The following is a 23,127-nucleotide window of genomic DNA, read 5'->3' as shown; positions in this document are numbered from 1 at the left end:
GAGGTATTAACATGATTGGCCAAAATAGGGTAAAATTGCAAAATTTCCCGCGCTTCTCGCGCATTTAAAAAAATTCATGTTGATTTGGGACTAATGGTCTTAAATTGAATTTTTTTCGCATGCTATGCGCGCAAATGCCCTAGTAACATCCGAACAAAATATGTTAATCCCCCTCTATATGTTAATGCATCCGCATTATACGTAAACCAAAACTTGGCTACTGACTTCCTCGGCACATATTTTCCTCGGCATGTGAGTTCGGGACCTCCAAATTTTGGCCAGGCCCAGGGCACCCAAAAAGGTAAATCCCGCCCTGGTTAAAAGCGCCCAAACTGCTCCTTGTCCATGGGCCCGTGATGTTCTTGCTACGCCCCTGGGGATGTCCCCCCCCTCATAAGTTTGACAATTGTGCAAAAATGAAGCACCAATTGAAGCTATTTGGTGCATCATTTTTACACTATTTAAACCATTGCTTTAAACAGAAAAAAGGGCCCGAATTCTTTTTGCAAAATTTTAAATGTTACACAAGTCCACTGACACTTTGCAAGACTTGAGACTCAATTACTATAGCATGATGTATGGATCGAATGTTGAAGTCGGCATGGAGTCCGTCTTAATACTCACTTCAATCAACTCTGTCAATAAAATCTGTAAACTGTCGTACATCAATGTCATTTCTATACTAGTCCTAAATCTTTTTATAGATTTTTAATACAATAAACAATAAGACATCCAAGGTGATATGGGTGTATTTTATTGATGAAATGACTCGTTTCTATTTCTTGAGGATACATTTGTCATATACCGTAAAGATTTGCCTAATGGCGCACACGGGCTCATTTGGCTATGTACAAAATAATATACATCTCCTTCCACTGAAAATCCCAACAAGAATTAAGGGTCCGTGCCCTTATATGCTGGTAGGATTTTTACGGGATGACACATTTAGTTTGGCCTCATAGCGCAGTTACGTCCACGTCAAATTCACCATGACCTTTCCAGCCATAAACCCGCTTATTGAAGATTAAACCGATATATGCAGTACTAAACCATTATATAGTAATCTCGATATATGCAGTACTAAACCATTATAGTAATCTATTGTCCAATGCAAATTTATTACCACCTGATAATATTAATCCAATGAGCGACCGAATTGTCCGCTACGGACGACTAATCCAATCGATAATGACGCTATTGACATGTACGAGCGGAGCTCCACTGACCGAGTTTTGGGGTATTTTTCACTGAAAGGCAGCTGTTTGCTGTCATTTACTCATCAAGGCGGACCACCGTTATTATAAGGACTATGCCAATTATTTAAAGATTGACATGTAGAGAATAAGCCATACTTGATTGACAGAAAGTACTAAATTTGTACCTGTGACACCAATCTTCCAAATATGACCAAGCCAGTGCTGCCCGGTGAAGCAAAATGTGCATTGGTATAACACGGCGAGTTTGGATAGATGGTAGGATTTCTTTTAATAAAATGTATGTTCCCCGTTATTAAAGCTTGTACCGGGTTGAAGATTCAGATATTTGGAAAAGAATAAGTAATTGAAACATAGAGCAAGTACTAAAATCATAGCTTTTATACTTTTTGATATATGATGCTAACTAGATCATCCCCTATAGCTACAACACAGCGCTACCAGTAGGGTTCAATTGCCTATTGTGAGTGCCCCTGTGTTGTGTGCATACATGTAGTTAACAATAACTGCATGATGTAAAATTTCATTTATGCTAAGGGAGCCCATAGCGCCATTAGGAGCGTCTTTACGGTATATTATTAAATTTATTCATGAATTTACAAAAAGATTCGTTTACATTGTTTGAGTTACAGACATTATCCCAATATACATTATACAGTGTCATCGGCCCGATATCTTCATGGCAGAAATCGCCATGGTTGGTTGAATCCACAGCCACGCATGGCCATTTTGTTCCGACCTTTGAGACGCATATTGAGCCGAGGGACATGACTAAGGCTACTGACAATAGCCTGGTAATTGACCTCTCTGTGTGTGAGTGAGCATGTATTCACCATTGAGGTCAATGGACAACGAGTTTTATACTGCCTCCACGGGAGTGAGTGCAGCTAGCCTGCGCGCTGCGCTAAAGTCGGCACATATAAAATCAGAATATTTTTGCCAGTTTTTGAGTTCAAGACGCACGCTTCTTTCTCAAGACGCTAGCTAACGACTATCATATCCGTTGAACATATATATTCAAGTGCGAGGAACCAAATCTGGCTTCTTTAGACTAAATCAATTACGGGTGATATTCTATTTTCTATTAGGGTAGGTGATTTGAGGTTGTACAACATTGACAAAATATTCATTGGTTTGTGAATAAATACATTCATTCAATAAGTTGATATTAAAGTACTCATCAGTAAAGTAATTTGGAGTTTTTAGTTGCATTGGTAAGCAATTGATCAGATGGACGATACATTATACCAATCACAATGTTACAGTTTTATAGATACAGTTTGGAGGTTAATCCATCTCCTTTGTTATGCAATACACATACTGTATTATGGGAAGAAATCTCTGCACAAATTAACTTCCGGTAGAAAAACTGAAACCCGCATATACACACTAGTCGTAGTCCTTATTTTTTAAACCGGTTGTGCCGGGGGCACATGGAACATCTTTTACAAAATCCCCTAAAAATATGGGCACAAAATTTGTACCATTAAGTGGGGTTATAGAGAGACAAGAAATAAAGAACAAAAACCGTATTAGGATGCATGACCTTTTGATTTAGTCAAAAATTAGGTTTGTAGATTAAGCTTCCTACATGAACAAAATGCAGTTTGGAACTGATATAGCCATTGATATATACTATAATAATTATGATGCTCTTAACCAATTTCCATCAACTTACATTTGTCCTATAAGGGTATAAAGATGGTCGTTCATTCTTCAATAGGATTATTAAATACGTTCGTGCCAAAAGGTCACAAATGTTGTAAACGTTGTTAAAATCAAAAACTAGTTATGCTAGTATAACTATTAGTGGGTTTTTAGCGGGTTCACCGTCGGACAAGTTTAGAACTGTCAAGCTTTCGTCAGGAGTAGCTCTTACTTCTTCAGGACAAAGTACCTAAGAATGCGATATGTAAGCCACCCTTGCCTACTGATGGCCCCAAAAAAACCCGTTCACTGTAGACTGCCCCTTGTCAACAGAGAACAAGCAGATTTCACCTATCTGCTAAATTTGAAGGTTTGGTGACTCTGAAAAGAGCCGTTTACTGAAGACTGCCCCTTGTCTAGTATAACTAGTTTATACTAGGTTATTCGGTACTCTGTCGCGTTCATAATGAATACGGGATAACAATATTATATGACTAATAATAATTAAACATTTTAAGAATATACGGTATACGTATATTATTAGCTTTGAGTTGAAGAGCGAGTTTACACATTGTTGTAACACGTTCCGATATCTTATACCATGCCATGGAAGAGGATCATAGTAATTTTTGTTTGGTATACAGCATTTTTTTTGGTAAAGAAAGAATCAAATGCTATCGGGAATTGGTGGTATATAATTTAATTATATTGCTCTTCTTACCAACCGCATACTGAAATTGAATAGTTTTGCTTTTCAAATTTAACAGATTGTTTACTGTCGTATTACAATAATTATAATGTTCATAACACGCATCCACTCCATACTCAGCAATATCAGGTACATGAGAAGATGAGAAGAAGAAAGTCGAAACACAGAAAACTGAGTTACGAAGCCCAGGTGCTCATTCCTACTTCCACCACCACAAACCTCCATTTCATTAATAATGACTCTGGAACTATATAAGGACTCTGCAATTACGCTCTGAAAATTACGCGCCACTGTCAAATATGCACCGGCTAAAAATAAGGTCCACTTGTGACTATTTGTGTTGACTACAAAAGGTGCAAAATTGCACATGTGTGGTCAAATTTTGACCCCATTTGTTAGCCCGTGCGTAAATGACCACGTAGTTTTAAGAGTGTATCATTACTTCAGCACGAGAGAGTGACAAGTAGCATTTGCATCTCTTATCATTGTAGATCCCTACCTCAATTAATTCAACACGAGACAAAACATAAGAAATAATGTGCACCTCAAATCCTACTCTACGATAATCTTTCATTCCAATACAAGATTCATGAAAAGGTGCGCATTGCCATCAGGAAAGTGCTATTTAGTTTGGTTAGTGGACAGTACGGGAGGACGGCTTGGTGGCTTAGTGTTGTTATATTTGTGGTTATAGGTGGCCCTCACCACTACGGCCCAGGTTCGATTCCCCGCAGTGCCATGAGCATGCATGGTTGACGAATGCCGATCCATGACCTCGACCGTCCTCGGAAGTTTTCTCCACGAGCACTCTGGTTTCCTCTTAATCTTGCATTCTAAAATTGGACCTCTTCATGTCCGCATTATTCGGTTCACCTAGTCAATGATACTTTGTTACAGCTGCTATTAAATAATATCCACTTTCTGGGTTTCAGTCGCGCGTTACAAATCAACCTTTTTTTTAAATAGTGGCGTCTCCATTTATTAAACATTCTGTACCTAAATTTGGGATAAACAATTGGTTATGTTTTGTTCAACTAAACGAGTGCAGCTATTCTGTCCTAGTCTTTACCGGACTAATTTCGCCACTGAACAATCTAAGGACTATTCTTAATATCTTTCACAGTCCGTACCTTACCAGCCAAGTCACTAAATCTATACTGCTTTATGAATATGCCAACAGAGAAGCTCAGAGAACTTTAATAAATGTTATTTTTACAATCCTAAAGACCCAAAGGCAGCTCCCAAACCCAATCCAGATCCCATTGATCCCATTGCTAGTCCGGCAGGTGCAGACTGACTTCCAGGCACGGCAAGCTGCTTATACTTATCAAACCCTTCCGGTACGACATGGTCAACATCAATATTCATATCTGTAAACCAGGCGGCCAGTACACGTCGAAGGTAGTTGGTATGCATACTTGGATACTGCAGATGGAATGCGAATGTGCCAGTGAATATTTTGTTATACTGAGGTACGGTCAGAAACTCGAAGTAATCTGGAGCTAGACACGCTATGACAGCAATAATGGAACATACCACGCCGCTGAGAACATCACAGGATTGCAATGAATAGTAGGTAGCACACAATGGTGAGCAGATATGTTGGCAACTCGCGGTGTTGAAAGTGGTGTCGTGACACATGACAATCTCCATACGCGGTAATGGGGAGTCGAAGATATTCGTGTACTTCGCTGCGACATTCTCTTGGAGATCATCAGGAGCAGGCCATCCGTAAGAGTCTCCATAGATGATCTTCTTGGACTTAACATCTACGTAACAAAGTGTAAAATGGCATTCAGGGAGGTCTTCGTCACTGAAACGGGTCAAGCCATTTGATTTGAAAACGTGGGACACCATTACGATAGAAGGGTAAGAGGCCTCATCTGATCTGACTACGGTGGATGACGTCATAGTTTCAGCAACATTTCCATATATACAAATCACTTTCGACTGCATCGAATTCAGCTTGTCCACAATCCATTGTACGTGTTTTCCCGATATTTGCCGATTACAGCAGATTTGAGACAACTCTTGCGCATCCATGTTGTAGTTTTTGAGTATTGTATCATGTTTGTGACCATGGATTAGATTTCTGAATAATCTGAAGGATTTTCTATTTGGCATCTTCATATCTGCCAATGGTTTCACTTGGTAACCCTCAAACCACTCTAGCTCTTCTTCTACGTCTGATTTGGTGTTGCGTACACGGTGCAGGTTGAAAGCACTACCTATGGCGTCAATATCGTATCTTACTTCATCTGCTTCTACGTAAGCTTTCCTACCAGTTGGTATGGTATCAACGGACTCCATCAATTGATCTTGCCACGATGTAAGTGTTTGTTGATCGGGAATTTCAGACTGTTGAAACACGCTGGTCATATGTTTGCCCTCGTCATCTTCACAGATAACTATGTTTCCATTCTTTACTTTAGATACACCAGGGAGTCGAAAGCGTAAGCTGTCTATTCTTGAGCAGGACTCCATAGTTTGGTCGTCCATATCTTCCAACTTCGATCCAATCCAGTGCATGGTGGTCTTGCCTTGCCTGTTTTGATTTGTTGACTGCACGTTTGTATCCAGGTCTTCTTTCTGTGTACCTTCTTGGCTATCAGGGAGCAAGAGATTGATGAGTCCTGGAGTAGGAACGAGAAGCGGATGAAAAGGACTGAAGTCCAATTCAGATACGAAAGATGGGTGGAAACTATTCACTAATTGATACTTGCTCAAATTCTTTGGTGTGACGAAGTTCACATCGATGCGTTTCTCTTCTAGCCAGGTTGCAAGTACAAAGCGTAGGTACTTGGAAAATTCGGTGGGGTTTTGAAAATGGCTCATCACCGGGTGGTTGTTGTATCGCTGTACCGTGGTGAGAAATTGGAACAAATTGGTGTCTATGCAAGCCACACTCGCGATGATGATCACCACCACTCCACAGATACTGTCGGATGTCTGTAAGGGGTAATAGGTCGCACATTGATGGCAGCACGTGTGGGTGATATCCACAGATGATGATGCTGGTTCATGACAGAGCTTCACATCAAAATCTGGTACAGAATGCCCGTATATACACTGGTAATAAAATGCGATCGTTTCGCGCACTTTTGTTGGAGCAGGCCATCCAAGAGAATCTGCATAGATCACCTTGTTTGTCAAGCAGTTGACGTGACAAAGAGTGAAATGAGAACCCGGATGTTCTTCGTCTCCAAGCACCACTTCTTGTTCTGATCTTCTGACATGAAATATGAAGACTAATGATGATGGTTTTTCCTTGCCGTCTTCAAGAAGCTTGCATAAATTCTGTTGGGTATCGTCTTCAGATTGCGGGTAAAGACAGAACACATCAGATTGCTGGTCATTCAAGCGTATAAGAAACAATTGAATGTGACGATATGTCAAGGAATGATCACGACATATCTTGGAGAGATCCATCGGATCCATATCATATCCTTCTATAATCTGATCATGCTTCTCATGTAATACCAAGTTTTGAAAAACCTTAATCGAACCGGGACGTCTCTCTACCAACGTGGGAAAAAAGGGGGGAATCATGAACCAAACAACATCCAGCTTCACTTCCCTCTTAACATCCAAAACCCTATGCACTACAAGAATTTGCTCAATTGAATCTAAATCGAACCTTTTTTCGCCAGCTTCGATATAACAACAGTCACCTACACTCTTTTGCGAACCTATCACTTCCTTCCATCGTGAGAGAACTTCCCTACTTGGAATGGAACTTAACTGAAATACATCAGAGGTTGTTTGTGGTTCTTTGTAATGTTTAACCTCCCCTACAAAGTCTCCGATGACATCAGGTATATTGGCTTGCATTGTTGACATCCGGGTAAAAGATTTCAGATCGTCTGCATCCCAGTCATCACTTTTGTAACAAGCTTGGAACATCTGCAAATCAAAGAAACATTTTTTAAATTTTTGTAGAAAGGGCAGTAATATAACCTTATATATGAACATTGATGGTATTTATGAAAATGTTTGGTCATAAATGGACAATGAAATGAATGAACTCTGTCATAGGAATTCGTACTTACAATCAGTGATTGATCAAGAATATAAATTTTATCCGTTTTATCGTTTTACATTGTTATTCGAAAAAAAATCTCGTTCTTGTTTCATCATCAAGGAACATAATTTGAATATAAGCCAGTAAAACCATATCCCGTTCGTATATACATACCTGGTCCGTGTGTTGTTTGGCAACTGCTAGTACTGATTGATTCGCCGTTTCAAGCTGAAATAACAAAAGCAATATACATGTGTACAATAAGCACCGTCTACATTTGTCAAACTTGGCTTAAAAATGAAATGTCAAGCAGTACCTAGCATCTTGCGATGTTCCTTACTTATTAGAGAGGTTGCAATTTCCAAACGTACGTATCATACGCCCGTGCATCTATTCAAAATCCCATCACATGAGAGTGATTTTGAATAGTACTTTTCAACGCCCATTAATTTGTACGTGCGGTACCACATGCGGCTATACATACTCAACCAACGATTAATCAGTATTGTTCCTAAATCGCAAGATAAAGGAGTCCATAGCCATCAGACAGGAAAAACAAGTCAAGCTCAACAGAGACGGGGCCGGGATCTTCCGACAATTTACGACTGTCTTCTAGAAACACCAAAATCATCCAAGTGTGAAGAAGACAGTCAGCCAGTCATTACTGCCTGAGGATGGTAACAGTTAGTTACCGAAAATATTAGCAGGTAAATATTTATTTATTTGCCTTCAGTTTCCGTTGAAAGTTTTAAAATTTTCTTGGTTAGTATTGTATAGTTGCCCTCTTGTGACCAAAAGCTGTAACCTATATCATTTGCTCGCAGGAGGGCGACTATACAATTATTTAACGGTCTCTACATAAGTTATTCTTTGGTAGAACACCACAGCGCAGTCCTTTCGGAACCTTATTTCACCATTTTTACGATGAACACTCCATCGTTGTGTCCTCTTGTGAAGGTGGCTTGGGAATAGTTCCTTGAACTGTGCTTTTAATTCAGTTTGATTTTGATTTTACTAAACAGGACTATTACGTGACGCTGAAATTAATTGTATTTCAGTCCTTCCCGAACGGTTACATCATGACTTTTTTTCATGGTGAAATTTAGTCGCGTTGCATAAACCACGTACACATACCATGTTCTCCAGTTTTTTGTTGTCTGTAAGCTTCGACTTTACACTTATCATCCCTTGTTTCTTTGCATGGAGAACAAAAACAAAAACAAAATTAGAATTTTAAAATAATGACTTCTTCATAATATATTTAATCAATTAATTTAATGTTGTTGTTTTAACTATCCCAACTATATCAATGACGATGATTATTAATTTAATGATATTTTTACAATAAGAAATTTTTCATTCCATTTTCTTTTTCCCGCATTACTCGATTACATTTTGAGTGTAGTGTACCCCCTCCCCCATGATTTGGTTTGCTAACTCAACCCCCACGAAAATTTTAACCCTTTAACACTAAACCCAAAGAAAATGTCAACCCCTTAAAACCAACCCCCACATGTCCCCCTGATACTACCACTTGTTTAACAAACTTACCATTCTCTCCTTTTCATCGAGCTGTATGAAAATAATGAAATAAAATGAATTAGATGATTATGTTATAATTTACATTTAATAAACTACTCACGTAAAGAAAATCCGCACTTACGTAGCCCGTCCTACACCAAAACATGATCTTGTTATGACAATTTGATAAGGTCGTGTGCAGAATTTTGAGTTTTGCTCAAATTTGATACCAAATTTGCTACCAAAATTAATACTCTAAACTGGCCTAGATAGATATAAGACGAATCCACTTAATGTGAATCTGTGTTCCTGTATAGGTAACAATTATGATATAAAATTGGATGGTTTGAACCCAATACACAAATTTATTGGTCGAGCTATGAGTTTTAAAATATTTGACGAGACGAGTCTAATATTTTAAAACTAATAGCGAGACCAATAAATTTTGTATTGGGTGAAAAAAACATCCAATTTTATCATTATTATTATGTTTTCAGAATCTTTTCTTGGTCAAAATGTGATTTTTGTTCAAAAACATCATTTTTGGTAAAAAATGTGATTTTGGGTCAAAAATGTGTTTTTTGGTCAAAAATATGATTTTTTATCTAAAATGTGATTTTTGGTCAAAAATGTGATTTTTGGTCCAAAATGTGATTTTGGTCAAAAATGAGCAAGTCAAAAATGAGTTTTGGTCAAAAAATTGTAGAAAACAAAGTTTTTTTGGGAAAAGTGAGCCTATCCAACACAGTCCAAGTTTTGAGTCCAAGTGTTATATTGGATTATATTGGACTCTTCAACTCTGTACATAGAAAGGAAGATTCTGAGAACATAATAATGGACCTAATTGTTAAATTAATTAATGTGAAACCCTCTTACCAATTTGGCTTGCTTTTCCTTCAAGATCTTCAACCGGTCTCCAAACTAGATAATTCAGAAATAAACATAATAAAAGGAATTATACCAAGCACAAACAAACGTCTTTAGAAAAATACGCACAAATACAAAGTTAGTAAAATTTACTGCGGTAAGAATTTAGAAAACAAACTTGTTAAAAGGTATGATTTGGTCTTTCTGGAAATTGCTTTCTATCTTTAAGCAAACAAAACAATATTATGTATCGTGGCATATATTCTCGTACGAGTACTAAGAACTGGTTTACCAAATAGGATACAAAATCAATCGTTTCAGGTTTTTGTTTATTTCTTACCACTTGTTTTCCCGTCATTCTTTCCACAGATTGTTTCATTTCCTCTGCCTATATGTAAGAGAAAAAATTATAGAAGATTGTAATCAAAGTTTTTAAATAATTTATGTTTTAATTTGCATTAATTGTTTAGCACTTTGTAGATAATTTTTCGAAATTATCTGGTTATAAACAAACTAAGCTGATAATTTTCTAGAACTGTTTGTGCGATTGTTTTTCACTGTAAATTGATTGTAAAATTTTGGCATGACCTCAATTTTGGCATGACCTCAATGTAAACAATGTTTAAGTATCTGTGATACAAAGAATTACACAATCGTTCCAATTCGTCGGCTGTATTCCATAGTGGCGTATAGTGATTTTTGGTCATTTTTTGAAAATGGCACATATGTTTTAATGATGTTCTCTTTCATTTTTCTAAGTCTCATCGGTCATAATTAGCTAATTAATTAGTAATTAATTAATTAAATGTGGCGTATAGTTACAAAGTGACATTTTTGTATTCCATAGTGGCGTATCGATCATACGCCACTTTTTTATACACATTTTATAATTATGAAATATCGGCAAAATGAAAAAAAATCGTATGTCATAGTGGCGTACGCGTATCGGACCTATACGCCACTATGGAATACGAACGACGAAAAGTAACGCCATAGGGATTACACGGCGACCGAGGTGGCGTACGGTTAACGTAAGGTTAGGGTATTGCGTTTTGTTCGTTTTCCATAGTGACGTATAGTTTTATTGTCAGTTTGCCAGCAATAGTATGTATTTATTTCTTTTGAAAATATATAACAATAAAATCTATTTAGTTTACTACAGAAATTTCACATCATTTACAAAATATAATGAATGTCTGATTTACACAACTCGATTTTAAATTGGCATTTCTTCAAACCCGATTTTCTCGAAAAGTTGTTTATTCGCGGCGCCCCACTATACGCCACTATGGAATACGGACGACGAATTGGGCTAGGTTTTTACGGTACCGTGACATCATGTACGAGTAGTGCTTCATTCCCTGATTATTGTAGTGCACCCTTCCCAAAATAATCAGATAGTGCAGCATCAAAGCCGAATAATTTTCACCAATTATAAGTCGAACAAACTTGAGAACTGTTTAGAAGAAATGTGTAATTATGATAGTTGGGCGCGCGCAGAAATTACGCTAGTTACGCGTTGCATAATACGTTGCTGGCTTACGCTTATGTGCATTTACGACAGCGTATTAAGCTGGGACTTTATTGACTCGTATCTCGAAGTACAAGTAATACCAGGCAGGCGTATTTACTTTTTGGCATGACCTCAATATAAACAATGTTTAAGTATCTGTGATACAAAGAATTACACAACCGTTCCAATTGGGCTAGGTTTTTACGGTACCGTGACATCACCTACGAGTAGTGCTTCCCTGAATATTGTATGCACCGTGTATGAGAGGAGTGGCGTTCTTAATTCTAAATTTGCGCCTCGAATTGTAAGGCCAATTAGACCTAAATATATTAGAGCTTCTTATTAAGATTTAAATATATACCGTAAAACCTCGTCTACAAGCATATATAGTGTTTTTGATAAAAGCTCAATTAATATGAAACAAGAGTGAACGGCCAATACGATAGATTGGTCTTACATTGATGCTTGCACGATAGATTGGTCTTACAATGATGCTTGCATGCATATGCTTGGATCTGTAATTTATTTGCTCAAACTCCGTAATGGCGCCTGGATTAATTTGGCTTTCATCAGAAGCACTCTATATGCTTGTAGGTATGTCACAGTGGCTGCACAATAATTCTGTCATACTGTGCACGCATACATAACAGTGAATCAAAAAGCGCGCGGATCAAAGTTGGCCAATTTTTGAAAACATACATGTCAAAAAACGATTTCCTCGTTATGTTTCATTGATCACAATAATTTGTCTTTTTAATATATGGTAGGTGAAACATTTCCTAAATCACTATCAACTCCGCCGAAATTAAACACTGCCTAGTTTAAGAGTTAAGACCTGTTTTATGAATTTTTTAGATCGTCCATAAATCAATAAATATAGGTCTCTCGAAATAGAGGACCTAGTACCACCGGTCTGAAATACCAGTGTTTGTTATCATGTATTTTTTTTCCTTGGACAATAAGTGAAACACTTCCCTATACCAATTGAAAACTCGGTGCACTTAGGCAATTAACTGCAGTTTCTTTATTCAACATCACAGCAGGTTCATATTTGACAAAATCATGCTGTATGAATAAAACATAAATAAAACATTGAAAAAAGTAAAAATTACATATGTCTAATTAACATAAGAATGGCATAAATATATAATTAGATATAATTAGCTAATTTGCATAATTAATGACTTTTTGTGTATTTTTTGTTACCAAATGAAAGAACTTTGGGTACTTATGTGCAAAAAAACCGCATCCTCATATCATGTACGGTTCTCTGTTGGCATTATTTTTGCATATTGATTAGCTGGACTTAGTCATTTTTTAAGCTTTTATTTGTCTGCAGATTGGTCAAAATGGCTAAAATTGTATATTTGGTGGATTTATTACATTTATTCGAGGAGAGATTTTTTAATCTTGTTTTCTTTAACGAAGTCCGGAAAGATATGCAATTAATCTGTGATACTTAAATCAATGCTACCTTTTCAAGTAAGTGTCCGAATAAGCATTACAAATCCCAAAAATTGCCATTTTGCCATTTATAGCAATTTGTGGCAGGTTTTCACCCGATTTCCGGGTATCTTCAAGTTGACGTTACATCACTTTGCATTATCCGATTTTAATTCTGTTTTTTGTTTTTTGAAGCATTCATAACGATGATTCAATTAAAAGCGTCAAATAACATGTTTCTGCTGCGCTTATTTTTGGGGTGATATACCTTTGTAGACGAGGTTTTACGGTATTTATCATGCTCTATACTAAGGAATCTTATGACCAACACGTCACCTACCTTCTTTGTTTGAGTGGCTTTAAACTTGCCGTACGCGTTCCTTGATAAGTCCATCTGTGTGGAAGTAATAATGCGGATGATACACGGTATAACGGTTATTTTTAGGAAAACAATAATGAGCAAATAGGAAATCTCAAGACACTGAAATATAATTTGGTAAGTTTACTATCATCTATAATTGAGGCCTTTTTGTAACACTAACGACGAACAGTACCCCAGATTGACGTCACAATGACGTCATTGTAGTCAAAAACCTCGAAAATCATAGTATCACTTCATAGTTCGAAAGTTCTCAAACGAATCCAATCAAACTTTAATTTCATGGTCAATCCTGATGAATTTATATGCGGGCATAGTAATCAATAGTATAACATAATAATACGAGGAAATGTCATGCTAATAATATTGAAATATTTTAAATAAATAAACAAAAAAGTGTACCCATAGGCCTCAAACCCCCTGCTTTAAAAGTTGGACGGCTTTTAAGCCGTCCAATTACCTTTGAGTATAAGGTGGTAGGGCCACAAATATTTCGCTAAAAGGAAGGTCGGATGTCGGATACTTATGAAGCTGTTTGACGGTTTGTTCTAACAATTCCTAAACACCACTCTAGGATTTCTAGACTCTATCCAGAGGCCTCGAATCATTGGCGTGAGTGAAGAGAAAACAAGTACAGAGCTGAACATCACATCACTCCATCAAAGACGTCAGTTTGTGCCCACCAGAGGTCACTGCTATATACCAAATATATTTGTAGTCAGCACTCCAGTTTGGCTATGATTTGCCATGCTCTCACAGTACCAGTTTTTAGTTCCATTCCTACCTTCATCCACACTGCAGTTCACGTTTGGAATAGCCTACCAGATGGAGTAGTCGGAGACATATCTGACAACCAACGGCGCACCATCCTTCAAGAGCATAGTACATAAGCATCGTATTTCATGTGTTGCAGTTCGATGCTTTACTGTACAACTCCCCCCCCACACACACCCACTTTTCAAGTTGTTACTTACCATTTCTTTATTCTTATCCTGGCGCACGTGTTCTTGTCGTTGCATGTTCTTTATATGAAAGAAAATAAAAGAAAAGTTTTAGTACTCATGTTCCTAAAAATTTTAAAATTTCTTTTCGGTTATAGTTCGATCAGCTCGTAATCGGCTAGACTGTCCCACAGTCTGGGTTCCATCTGTGGGTAAATATTTAGAGCTAAAACCACCTTCTCCTTCACTCCAAAGATTAAAACAACACACCACTAAGCCCTGATTATAAATGACAACAAAGTTATAGTGCTACTAGAGCACTGTGTGTCGACGAAAACTCAATTAATCACAGACCAACTTATTTTTTTTTTTTTTATAATAGCTCTCCTAAACCCAGACTGTTCCGCTTTGATAGTAAACTCCCTTCCAAATAATTATCAAGCTATGTATGACTGTGGCGTCAATTATGATAGCCCCGCCTCATTGTCAATTCAAATATGGTAGGCACATAACATGCATGACCCAGTTCTATTGTCATTTTGCGCGCGCGTTGGTTATGATCAATAGACTATCAAAACCTATTTCAAATATCGCCTTGCTTGCTGAGATCTACATTGATTGGTCTAGACTATGCCATAGTCGAATTTTATTAAAAATATGTTATTATTAGTCATGATGAACCCATTTCGTTGAACTCAAAATTATACTGATGTTTATTAAAATTAAAGTATTCAGTAGTAAAATGGTCATAAAGAGTTAAGAATATCAGACGATTAGTGACAATAAAAGTAATTGAATGCAACATTATCTTGCATAATTATAACGGCTCACTTTAATACTGAACAATTCTGATTTTGGAATCTACCAGTTTATTGATAGCGAACCCCGAAATTTCGACTATGAACTTTGAATTGTAAGCAGAACTTTACCCCTGGACTTTGCTCTCTAAAAACACACTGTCAAGCATACTTGTTTATCAGACCATTAACCACAAGTACGCGCTAGATGTTTGATGAAAAATTAACTTTCGCGTCAACACAAAAGCGCCGCTAATACCACATACAGTTGTTTACGGTGTAGTTAATGGCAATGGCGCGGGCCCAGACGATTTAAACCATAGCGAGGTATGGGCGACCAATCACAAGGCAGATCCATTTAAAGATGCATTACATCATGGTTAATTTTAGTTAGGCCAGAAATTGGCCTAACTCTCCATAGAGTCCCGTGTTAAAAATCTTAGCCGCAAGGCAATGTCAGTAGTCCACTTGGGAAGCTAACAAACAGAGGGAGTAGGGTGACTGATCAGATGTGAAAATCTATCAATTGTGCACACATTAATTAAATCAGAGTTTTAAGCTTAAATACAATATCCAGAGTATGCACAATGGGCAAGTGGACTACGGGGTAGTCTATGATTGGTCAGGCTAAGTAGCCGCTTACACAAACGCCCGCACAAACGGCAAGACAGTGAGACCACTGACGTGATATATAGAAAACTCGTCTGACCCAGGATCGGTAAAAGTGAACTCCCACAAAATGCTGGGAGCTGGAACGCAACTTGCCTACACATTGGAAGGGTCCATGTATCGGGTTTATTTAATGTTGTATAATCTACATTACCAGTCGTTCTACATGGACCCGAGGGAGGGTCTAGTAATCGGCGGGCCTTCGCGAATCAATATATTTTATTTTGAGAATTGTCTTGTAACATATCCCTAGAGGATTATTAATTCAAGTCCTATACTTTCTTTGAACACGCACAACTAACAGACAGGTTACAAGTCATAATAATACTCTTAGGTTTCGCCAGCGTTCTAGCATTATAACCTTGAATATCTTAATTTTTAATTTCTGAACAAAACATAAATGATAACTTGAAAAGGCCCAATGTCTTTGGTAATAGAGAATGCTAATACTTCATTAGAGCTTACTACAGTGTAACTAATCTTCTTCAGCAAAAGAAAGACCTGACAATTATGCCCATTGGTTTCCTTTATATCGTCAGTAAAAGATTAAACATTTAAATTATATCGGAAAGCGATATTGGAAAAAAAATAGAAATTAAAACGTGTCCTACCTGCATAGTGTCAAGGGTTTTCTCAAAGAACTTATAATGATCAGGTATGTCTTCCTCATCTGATTCTTCTTCACTGTCCTTGTCGTCTTCCCCTAATTAATAACAATAATAATTATTATAATAATATATAATAATAATAATAATAATAATAATAATAATAATAATAATAATAATAATAATAATCAAGATAAGTGTGATTTTATTCTGGTGACAGACATCTACATTCAGCATCTCAAACTCCGATAGTTCAATCCTGTGGCTAACGCACTATTTATAGATTCAACGTCGTTATTTTCCCCTACCCATTCATGAAGATTATGATCATTACCAAATTAGTTTTTACACCATAGATATCATAGGAATACATGGTCATGGATTCCTGGCATGGATTAGGAGCGACATTGAAGTGATCCATAAGGCGTCTGACTGTGGATAACCATGAAGCTGAGGAAATCAAAATGAATATAATATACGTACATTGATCAGATTCCAGCATTTCCATAACTTCATCCATGCTTGGTCTTTCCGTATGATCATATTTCCAGCAACTCTGCATAATCTTCCGCAGAACAACAGGACAATCTCGAGGTATTTTTGGCCGTTGTCCCTCCGTGACAGCATCCATAATTTCAGCTCTTGTTTGCAATTTTGCAAACGGTGTATCTCTTGTGCAAATCTCCCACGTGACGGTGCCGTAGGAATATACATCTGACTTAGCCGATCGGATCTCTTTCTCGATGACTTCCGGCGCCATCCATCTGATGGTGCCTTTCCTGTGTTCCGTCTTCATAGTTTTATCTAAACTCCCAACAGTGCCAAAGTCACAGAGTTTCAGCACGTCGTCACTCGTGATCAAAAAGTTTGACGACTTCACATCTTTGTGCGCCGTCTTCTGCTGATGAAGGTACTGGATACCCTCTGCGGCTTCTTTCGTCCATTTCTTCACCAAATATATCGGAAGTGGTTCGGTACTACTTTGCAGGAATTTCTGAAGGTCACCCTTAGCGGCTAACTCAGTTATAATTGTCAGTTCAGTCTTATCGCGAATAAATCCGAAGAATGTAATAACATTCTTGTGTCGCAGAGTTGACATAAACTTCAATTCTTCGTCAGATTGCGTGGTCGACGCAACTTTTTTGGCGGCTGCTTCTGTGGATCCTTCAGCACTTCTCAAGGTGACCTTAAAAACCGTGCCGAACGCCCCTTTGCCAATGGCTTCGCCGTATGTTACGTCAGATTTATCAATAAGATAAGATTCATCTTCACCGGATGCCATGTCTAACTTCTCCTTTGTATCTGTAAACATGGTAAAAAATAAAATGGTATAGTAACATATCAGCAAGTATAGTGGTGACATAAGTTTGTTGTACGTATATGGCTGAAAACACGGCAACAATGCCCTCGTTTGATTTTGTAAATGTTTTATGTTTATTGTCTTTTAAAATTTGTCAATAGTAATCTAGGCAACATTTGAGTGAAAGTGCCAACAACAGCCCCAGCAAACACAAAAACGTTTTAAATAAGTTATATTTTGGCTTTTGGTTTAGGTAAAATGTTTTAATAACATTAAAATGTCGGGTTATATAAAGGTCATGAAAACGTTTTAAAACGTTTTGTATGAAAACACACTACAACAATATTTTTTAATGTTTTCAAAATGCTATTGTAAACTATTTTTGCAAACATATTTTAACTATTATTTTGTCAACACTTAAATAACATAATGTTAAAATATTTGCACCGAGCAAACACAGAAATGTTCTTAAGATGTTATTTTCAAAATGTTTTAATAACATTTAAATGTCGGGTTATATAAAGGTCATGGAAACATTTTTAAAACGTTATTGCAAATATTTTGGTCAAACACAAATAAGATTCTGTTTAAAATGTTTTGTATCAAGTTTTCAAAAATGTTTTTGGAATGTTATTAAAACGTTTTTATACCCTTTATATAACCCGGCATTTAAACGTTTTCTGTAAAACATTTTGTGTTTGCTGGGCAGTAGATTATCATAAAATGTTTTGTAATGTTATGAAAATGTTCTATACCCTTAATATACCCTTTATATAACCTGACATTTAAACGTTTTCTGACAACCTTTTATAACCTTTTGCGAATGATGTCGAAAACGTTTTGTGTTTGCTGGCCATGCTGGGAGATTGCAGCAAACGTCTGTCTGGTACCTTGAAGATAAGTGGTCAAAATCTTCAGGCACATTTAAGGGCTCTTTATAGGGACAAACTTATAAAAGTACATCTGGCACGGTTGTTTGATGTGATCATTTATTAATTTTTCTAACAAAACATTATATAATGTTCAATTCTAGACCTGAATAATACCGACAGCTATTATACTAATAAACTGTATCACACATACATTTTGTAGCGATTTTTTGTGGTAATTTTTATTCTATAAACTGTACGTTTGTGTGCAAATTGAGGGCGCTATTTACATATATTTTTGATTTAAAATTGCCAAATATTATGAGTTATACCATACATTTCATGATAAAAAGTTTTTTGAAAATCCCCTTGTCATTTGTTAGTCTTTTTACTGATGTTTTAATACCACTATTCAAGTGTCTACCCCTTGTAAAGATGCAAACAAGTTTTTAGATAAATAGCGCCATCTTTGTTTAACTTTTCTTAACTAGAATTACGCGGTTCGTAATTAAGGTGGCCCCATAACAAAGGTTGGTAAATATAAAGGATACTATCACAAGACCAAGTTTGAAGTTGATCGGTGATTGCGTTTAAGCTGGAGAGCGGATTAATGGAAATGTAGGCAAAATATGCCGATGAACTCATTAATATTCATAAATATACAAATAAATTGACACAAAACTATTCAGCGCATCAGGCCAGTCACCATATCCTATCACCGTACCAAGTTGAAAGCTGATCGGTGATTGCGTTTAAGCTGCAGAGTGGATTAATGACAATGAGGTGAAATATTCATAAATATGCAAATAACATGGCACAAAAGTATACAGTAGATGAGGCCACCATATAACTGTCACCGTACCAAGTTTAAAGTTAATCTGTGATTGCATTTAAGCTGCAGCGTGGATTAATGACAATGTAGGCAAAATATGCAAATGGGCTCATTAATATTCATGAATATGCAAATAATGTGACACAAAAGTATACTGCACATGAGCTCACCATTATGCTTTCACCGTACCAAGTTTGATATAATATTGGATGGCTGAGCATGATACCATAACATATCGGATGAGTCATAAAAATATCGGACGAGCCAACGGCGAGTTCGATGACGAATCCGATATGTTATGGTATCATGCGAAATAAGCCATCCAATATTATCATTATTAGGTTTTCTTAACTCCTAATAACCCTGGAAACATAATAATGAAGTTGATCGGTATTTGCGTTTGAGTTGCAGAGTGGATTAACAGAAATGTAGGCATTAATATGCAAATGAGCTCATTAATATGCATAAATATGCATATAATGTGACACAAAACTATACAGCATATGAGGCTACCATACCCTATCACTGTACCAAGTTTAAAGTTGATCGGTAATTGGGTTGGAGCTGCACAGTGGATTAATGAATTTGCTTCCGCCCGGACAGCCAAACAAATAAACAAACAAACAGCCATCTGGGTGATAAAAATGACTACATGCCATGAAAAAACCGTGCTGGAGAGAGGAAGCGGCGAGTTGCCTCAAATCACATTACCAGGCATCCCCGGGCAGGCATCGTAAAAATCATCAGAAATCAGATTTTGGCACCTTTGTATATTGTCATATAGATGTGCTAACATAGCCTGCTATACTATTGGCTAAGTCGAAAACAGTGTATTAAAGACAAAATAGGACACTTTACACGAATCTGTTAAATTTAATAGCTACAAGTTGCTGTTTCCCTCATTTTTTTGCCACATCTTTAATTTTAAAAATGAAATTTTTAATGATTTTTCCTTCGATATACAAAATTACAATTACATACATAAAGATAAATTTGTGACTAAAGTTTTGCATTTTTCTCAAAAAATAATAACACACTGGTAACAAAAGTTATGTATTATATTATACTTATTATAGGGGCAAGGAACCCAGCTACTACACTGGAATTTGTGACTCAAGACAAGCGGTACGTTTTTATGATAAGAAAAGAGGTAAGACCTACCGCTAGAATGTACCGCATTTCTCAACATTATTACATTATTATAATGAACCACTTGTCTAAATTTCGGTGAAGGATTCCTTGCCCCTATAATATACATAACTTTTGTTACCAGTGTGTAGTTATTTTTTGAGAAAAATGCAAAATTAGTCACAAACTTTATCAGGGGTGTAGTACCACCTTAAGGGCCTGTACAATCGAGCATCCCCCCACACACACACCACTCGGTCTGGGGGAACATGAGCTATGATGAAAACATGTTGGGCTCCCAAGTTCTGAGGAAAACCTGAAAAATCTTTGCCCCACCTTTGTCCGTCAACTCTTGCTCATGCTCTTGGCCCAATTCAAGTTTGCATGGTGTGGTATTGCATATTGTACGGTTATAATCCGCGCCTAAAAAATTGAACGCATGCTGTCACCATGGTAGGTATTAGGCCTATAGATCGATATATCTATATAATAATACGCTATTCTCTGTCTGTAGATCTGTAGATCTGTCTGTCTGTCTGTGACTGCTAATGTGAGGCCGCCGTAGGTCATACGGGGCTCAAACTTGGTGGGTGGGTGCAGCTTGGTATGAGACCGAACGAGTTTATATTTTTAAAGGTCAAAGGTCAAGGACGGGGTCAAGTTCAATTGAAGTCTAATTTCAAATACTTTAATCGGCAAATCTGTGTTGTTGACCTTGGACTATCAAACAAAAGTTTCCACGGTGACCTTTTTGTCAGACCAACGGTTTAGAGGTCAAAGGTCAAGAAAGGTAAAAATTGCAAACTGCCCCTATGAAGCTCAAACTTGGTCGGTGGATGGGACTTGGAATAACAAATAAAAGTTTCCACAATGACCTTTTTGTCAGACCTACGGTTAAGAGGTCATAGGTCAAGAAAGGTAACAATTTCAAATTGCCCCTATGGAGCTCAAACTTGGTGGGTGGGTGGACCTTGGACTAACAAACAAAAGTTTCCACGGTGACCTTTTCATCATACCTACGGTTAAGAGGTCATAGGTCAAGAAAGGTAACAAATTCAAATTACTCCTATGGAGCTCAAACTTGGTGGGTGGGTGGACCTTGGACTAACAAACAAAAGTTTCCACGGTGACATTTTAGTCATACCTACGGTTAAGAGGACATAGGTCAAGAAAGTTCACAATTTCAAATTGCTCCTATAGAGCTCAAACTTGGTGGGTGGGTGGGTGGACCTTGGACTATTAACAAACACAAGTTTCCACGGTGACATTTTCGTCATACCTACGGTTAAGAGGTCATACCTGTAGGTCAAGAAAGGTGAATTTCAAATTGCTCCCATTGAGCTCAAACTTGGTGGGTGTGTGGACCTTGGACTAACACACAAAAGTTTCCACGGTTACCTTTTCGTCAGACCTACGGTTAAGAGGTCATAGGTCAAGAAAGGTCAAAATTTCAAATTGCCCTCTGGAACTCAAACTTGGTGGGTGGGTGCACCTTGGACTAACAAACAATAGATTCCACGGTGATCTTTTTTTCAGACCTACGTTTAAGAGGTCAAAGGTCAAAAAGGTAAAAATTTCAAATTGCCTATGGAGCTCATACTTGGTGGGTAGGTGGAAATTGGACTAACAAACAAAAGTTCCATTGTGACCTTTTTGTCAGACCTACGGTTGAGAGGTCATAGGTCAAAAACTAAGATTTCAAATTGCTCATGGAGCTCAAACTTGGTCGGTGGGTGTAACTTTGGCCAAGGAAGCCCAGGTTTGTGTTTGTTAGGTCATCCATGGTCAACGATTTTGAGATCTGCAAAAGCCAATAACTATGACAGCCGAGAACCGCGAAATACGGGTAACCGCCTAGTATAATATAATCGTCGTCAAACGCTTAAAATATATAGATTAATAGCTCGATGCTGTCACCATCATCGAGAGAGCTCTATCGAGCTACTTAAACAGAGCTCTCGATGCTGTCACCGTCTTGCTATTAAGCCTTTTAGAGAGAATTATGTGAATATTTTATATATTAAACAGAATAAACATAATAACCTGTGCAGTACGTACTAGCTCGTACTGCACGGAAGCCACTTCCGCGTTTGTTTTAATTACGTGTATTATATAAATGCCGTTTTGAGGCTTAAATTCAAAGGCTTACTGATTGTTAAGAAAATATCCAATATACCTACCAAGTGTTCGTTTAACATACCCAGACTATGAAGGTTAACAGAACCAGGATTATAACACTTTTCGCCACGGCTCAGCGAGTATACCGAAAGGAATCGTGGTTAACGTTTGTATTCAACGCATATCAATTTATGTACTCAACAACGGTATCCGTTGCCAGATTGGAATTTCCCTTCTTACAACCCAAATCCGCCCAATTCCCCTTTTTTAAAGATATTTAAAGATAGGCCTACATTCCCGGGCCTACATTTTAATACACTGACTGCATATAGGCCTAGACCTGACCCAGTCCACTCAAGCTTTTAGTCTTATTTTATTTTTCAAACTTGAGTTAAAGTAAAAACCTTTCTATCAGTCCAAACCTAAAAACTGATTTGATTGCGAAAATTAAGTTAACAACATTTTTATATCATATTCTAAGACTATAATCATAACCCCAACCTATTCCTGGCTATATCTCAGTTTCGTATTTGCTGACATAGCCTGAGTCGGTT

The 23,127-nt window shown here is 37.3% G+C and overlaps 1 protein-coding gene and 1 long non-coding RNA gene across 2 annotated transcripts in view; both read right to left on the bottom strand.

Moving 5' to 3' along the window:
* Positions 1 to 738: 738 nt before the first annotated feature.
* Positions 739 to 22,736, bottom strand: LOC140166046 (uncharacterized). Its single transcript, XM_072189422.1, has 11 exons — positions 22,636 to 22,736; positions 16,810 to 17,628; positions 16,333 to 16,424; positions 14,289 to 14,336; positions 13,276 to 13,329; positions 10,320 to 10,367; positions 9,989 to 10,033; positions 9,143 to 9,163; positions 8,726 to 8,785; positions 7,766 to 7,819; positions 739 to 7,473 (listed from the first exon to the last, which is right to left on the bottom strand). The coding sequence occupies exons 2-11, from the start codon at positions 17,606 to 17,608 to the stop codon at positions 4,783 to 4,785; spliced, it is 3,912 nt and encodes a 1,303-aa protein (XP_072045523.1). The 5' UTR covers positions 17,609 to 17,628; positions 22,636 to 22,736; the 3' UTR covers positions 739 to 4,782.
* LOC140166049 (uncharacterized) overlaps positions 739 to 23,127 on the bottom strand; it is a 64,157-nt gene continuing 41,768 nt past the window's right edge. Inside the window, exon 2 of the long non-coding RNA XR_011860804.1 lies at positions 739 to 3,817. This is a non-coding gene — a long non-coding RNA (uncharacterized lncRNA). The remainder of the gene's footprint in view (positions 3,818 to 23,127) is intronic.

The sequence above is a fragment of the Amphiura filiformis genome, chromosome 12 (genome assembly GCF_039555335.1).
Source record: "Amphiura filiformis chromosome 12, Afil_fr2py, whole genome shotgun sequence".
NCBI lineage: Eukaryota > Metazoa > Echinodermata > Ophiuroidea > Amphilepidida > Amphiuridae > Amphiura > Amphiura filiformis.
This window is presented reverse-complemented; position numbering and strand designations above follow the sequence as displayed.

What these genes read in the sequence shown, in the direction of transcription:
- LOC140166046 (XM_072189422.1), bottom strand. Translation starts at nt 17,608, where the DNA reads ATGGCATCCGGTGAAGATGAATCTTATCTTATTGATAAATCTGACGTA. An exon ending in TCGATGAAAAGGAGAGAATG is followed by an intron (nt 8,786 to 9,142) that starts GTAAGTTTGTTA and finishes CTCCATGCAAAG; the next exon opens with AAACAAGGGATGATAAGTGT. An exon ending in ACAAAAAACTGGAGAACATG is followed by an intron (nt 7,820 to 8,725) that starts GTATGTGTACGT and finishes TTGTTATTTCAG; the next exon opens with CTTGAAACGGCGAATCAATC.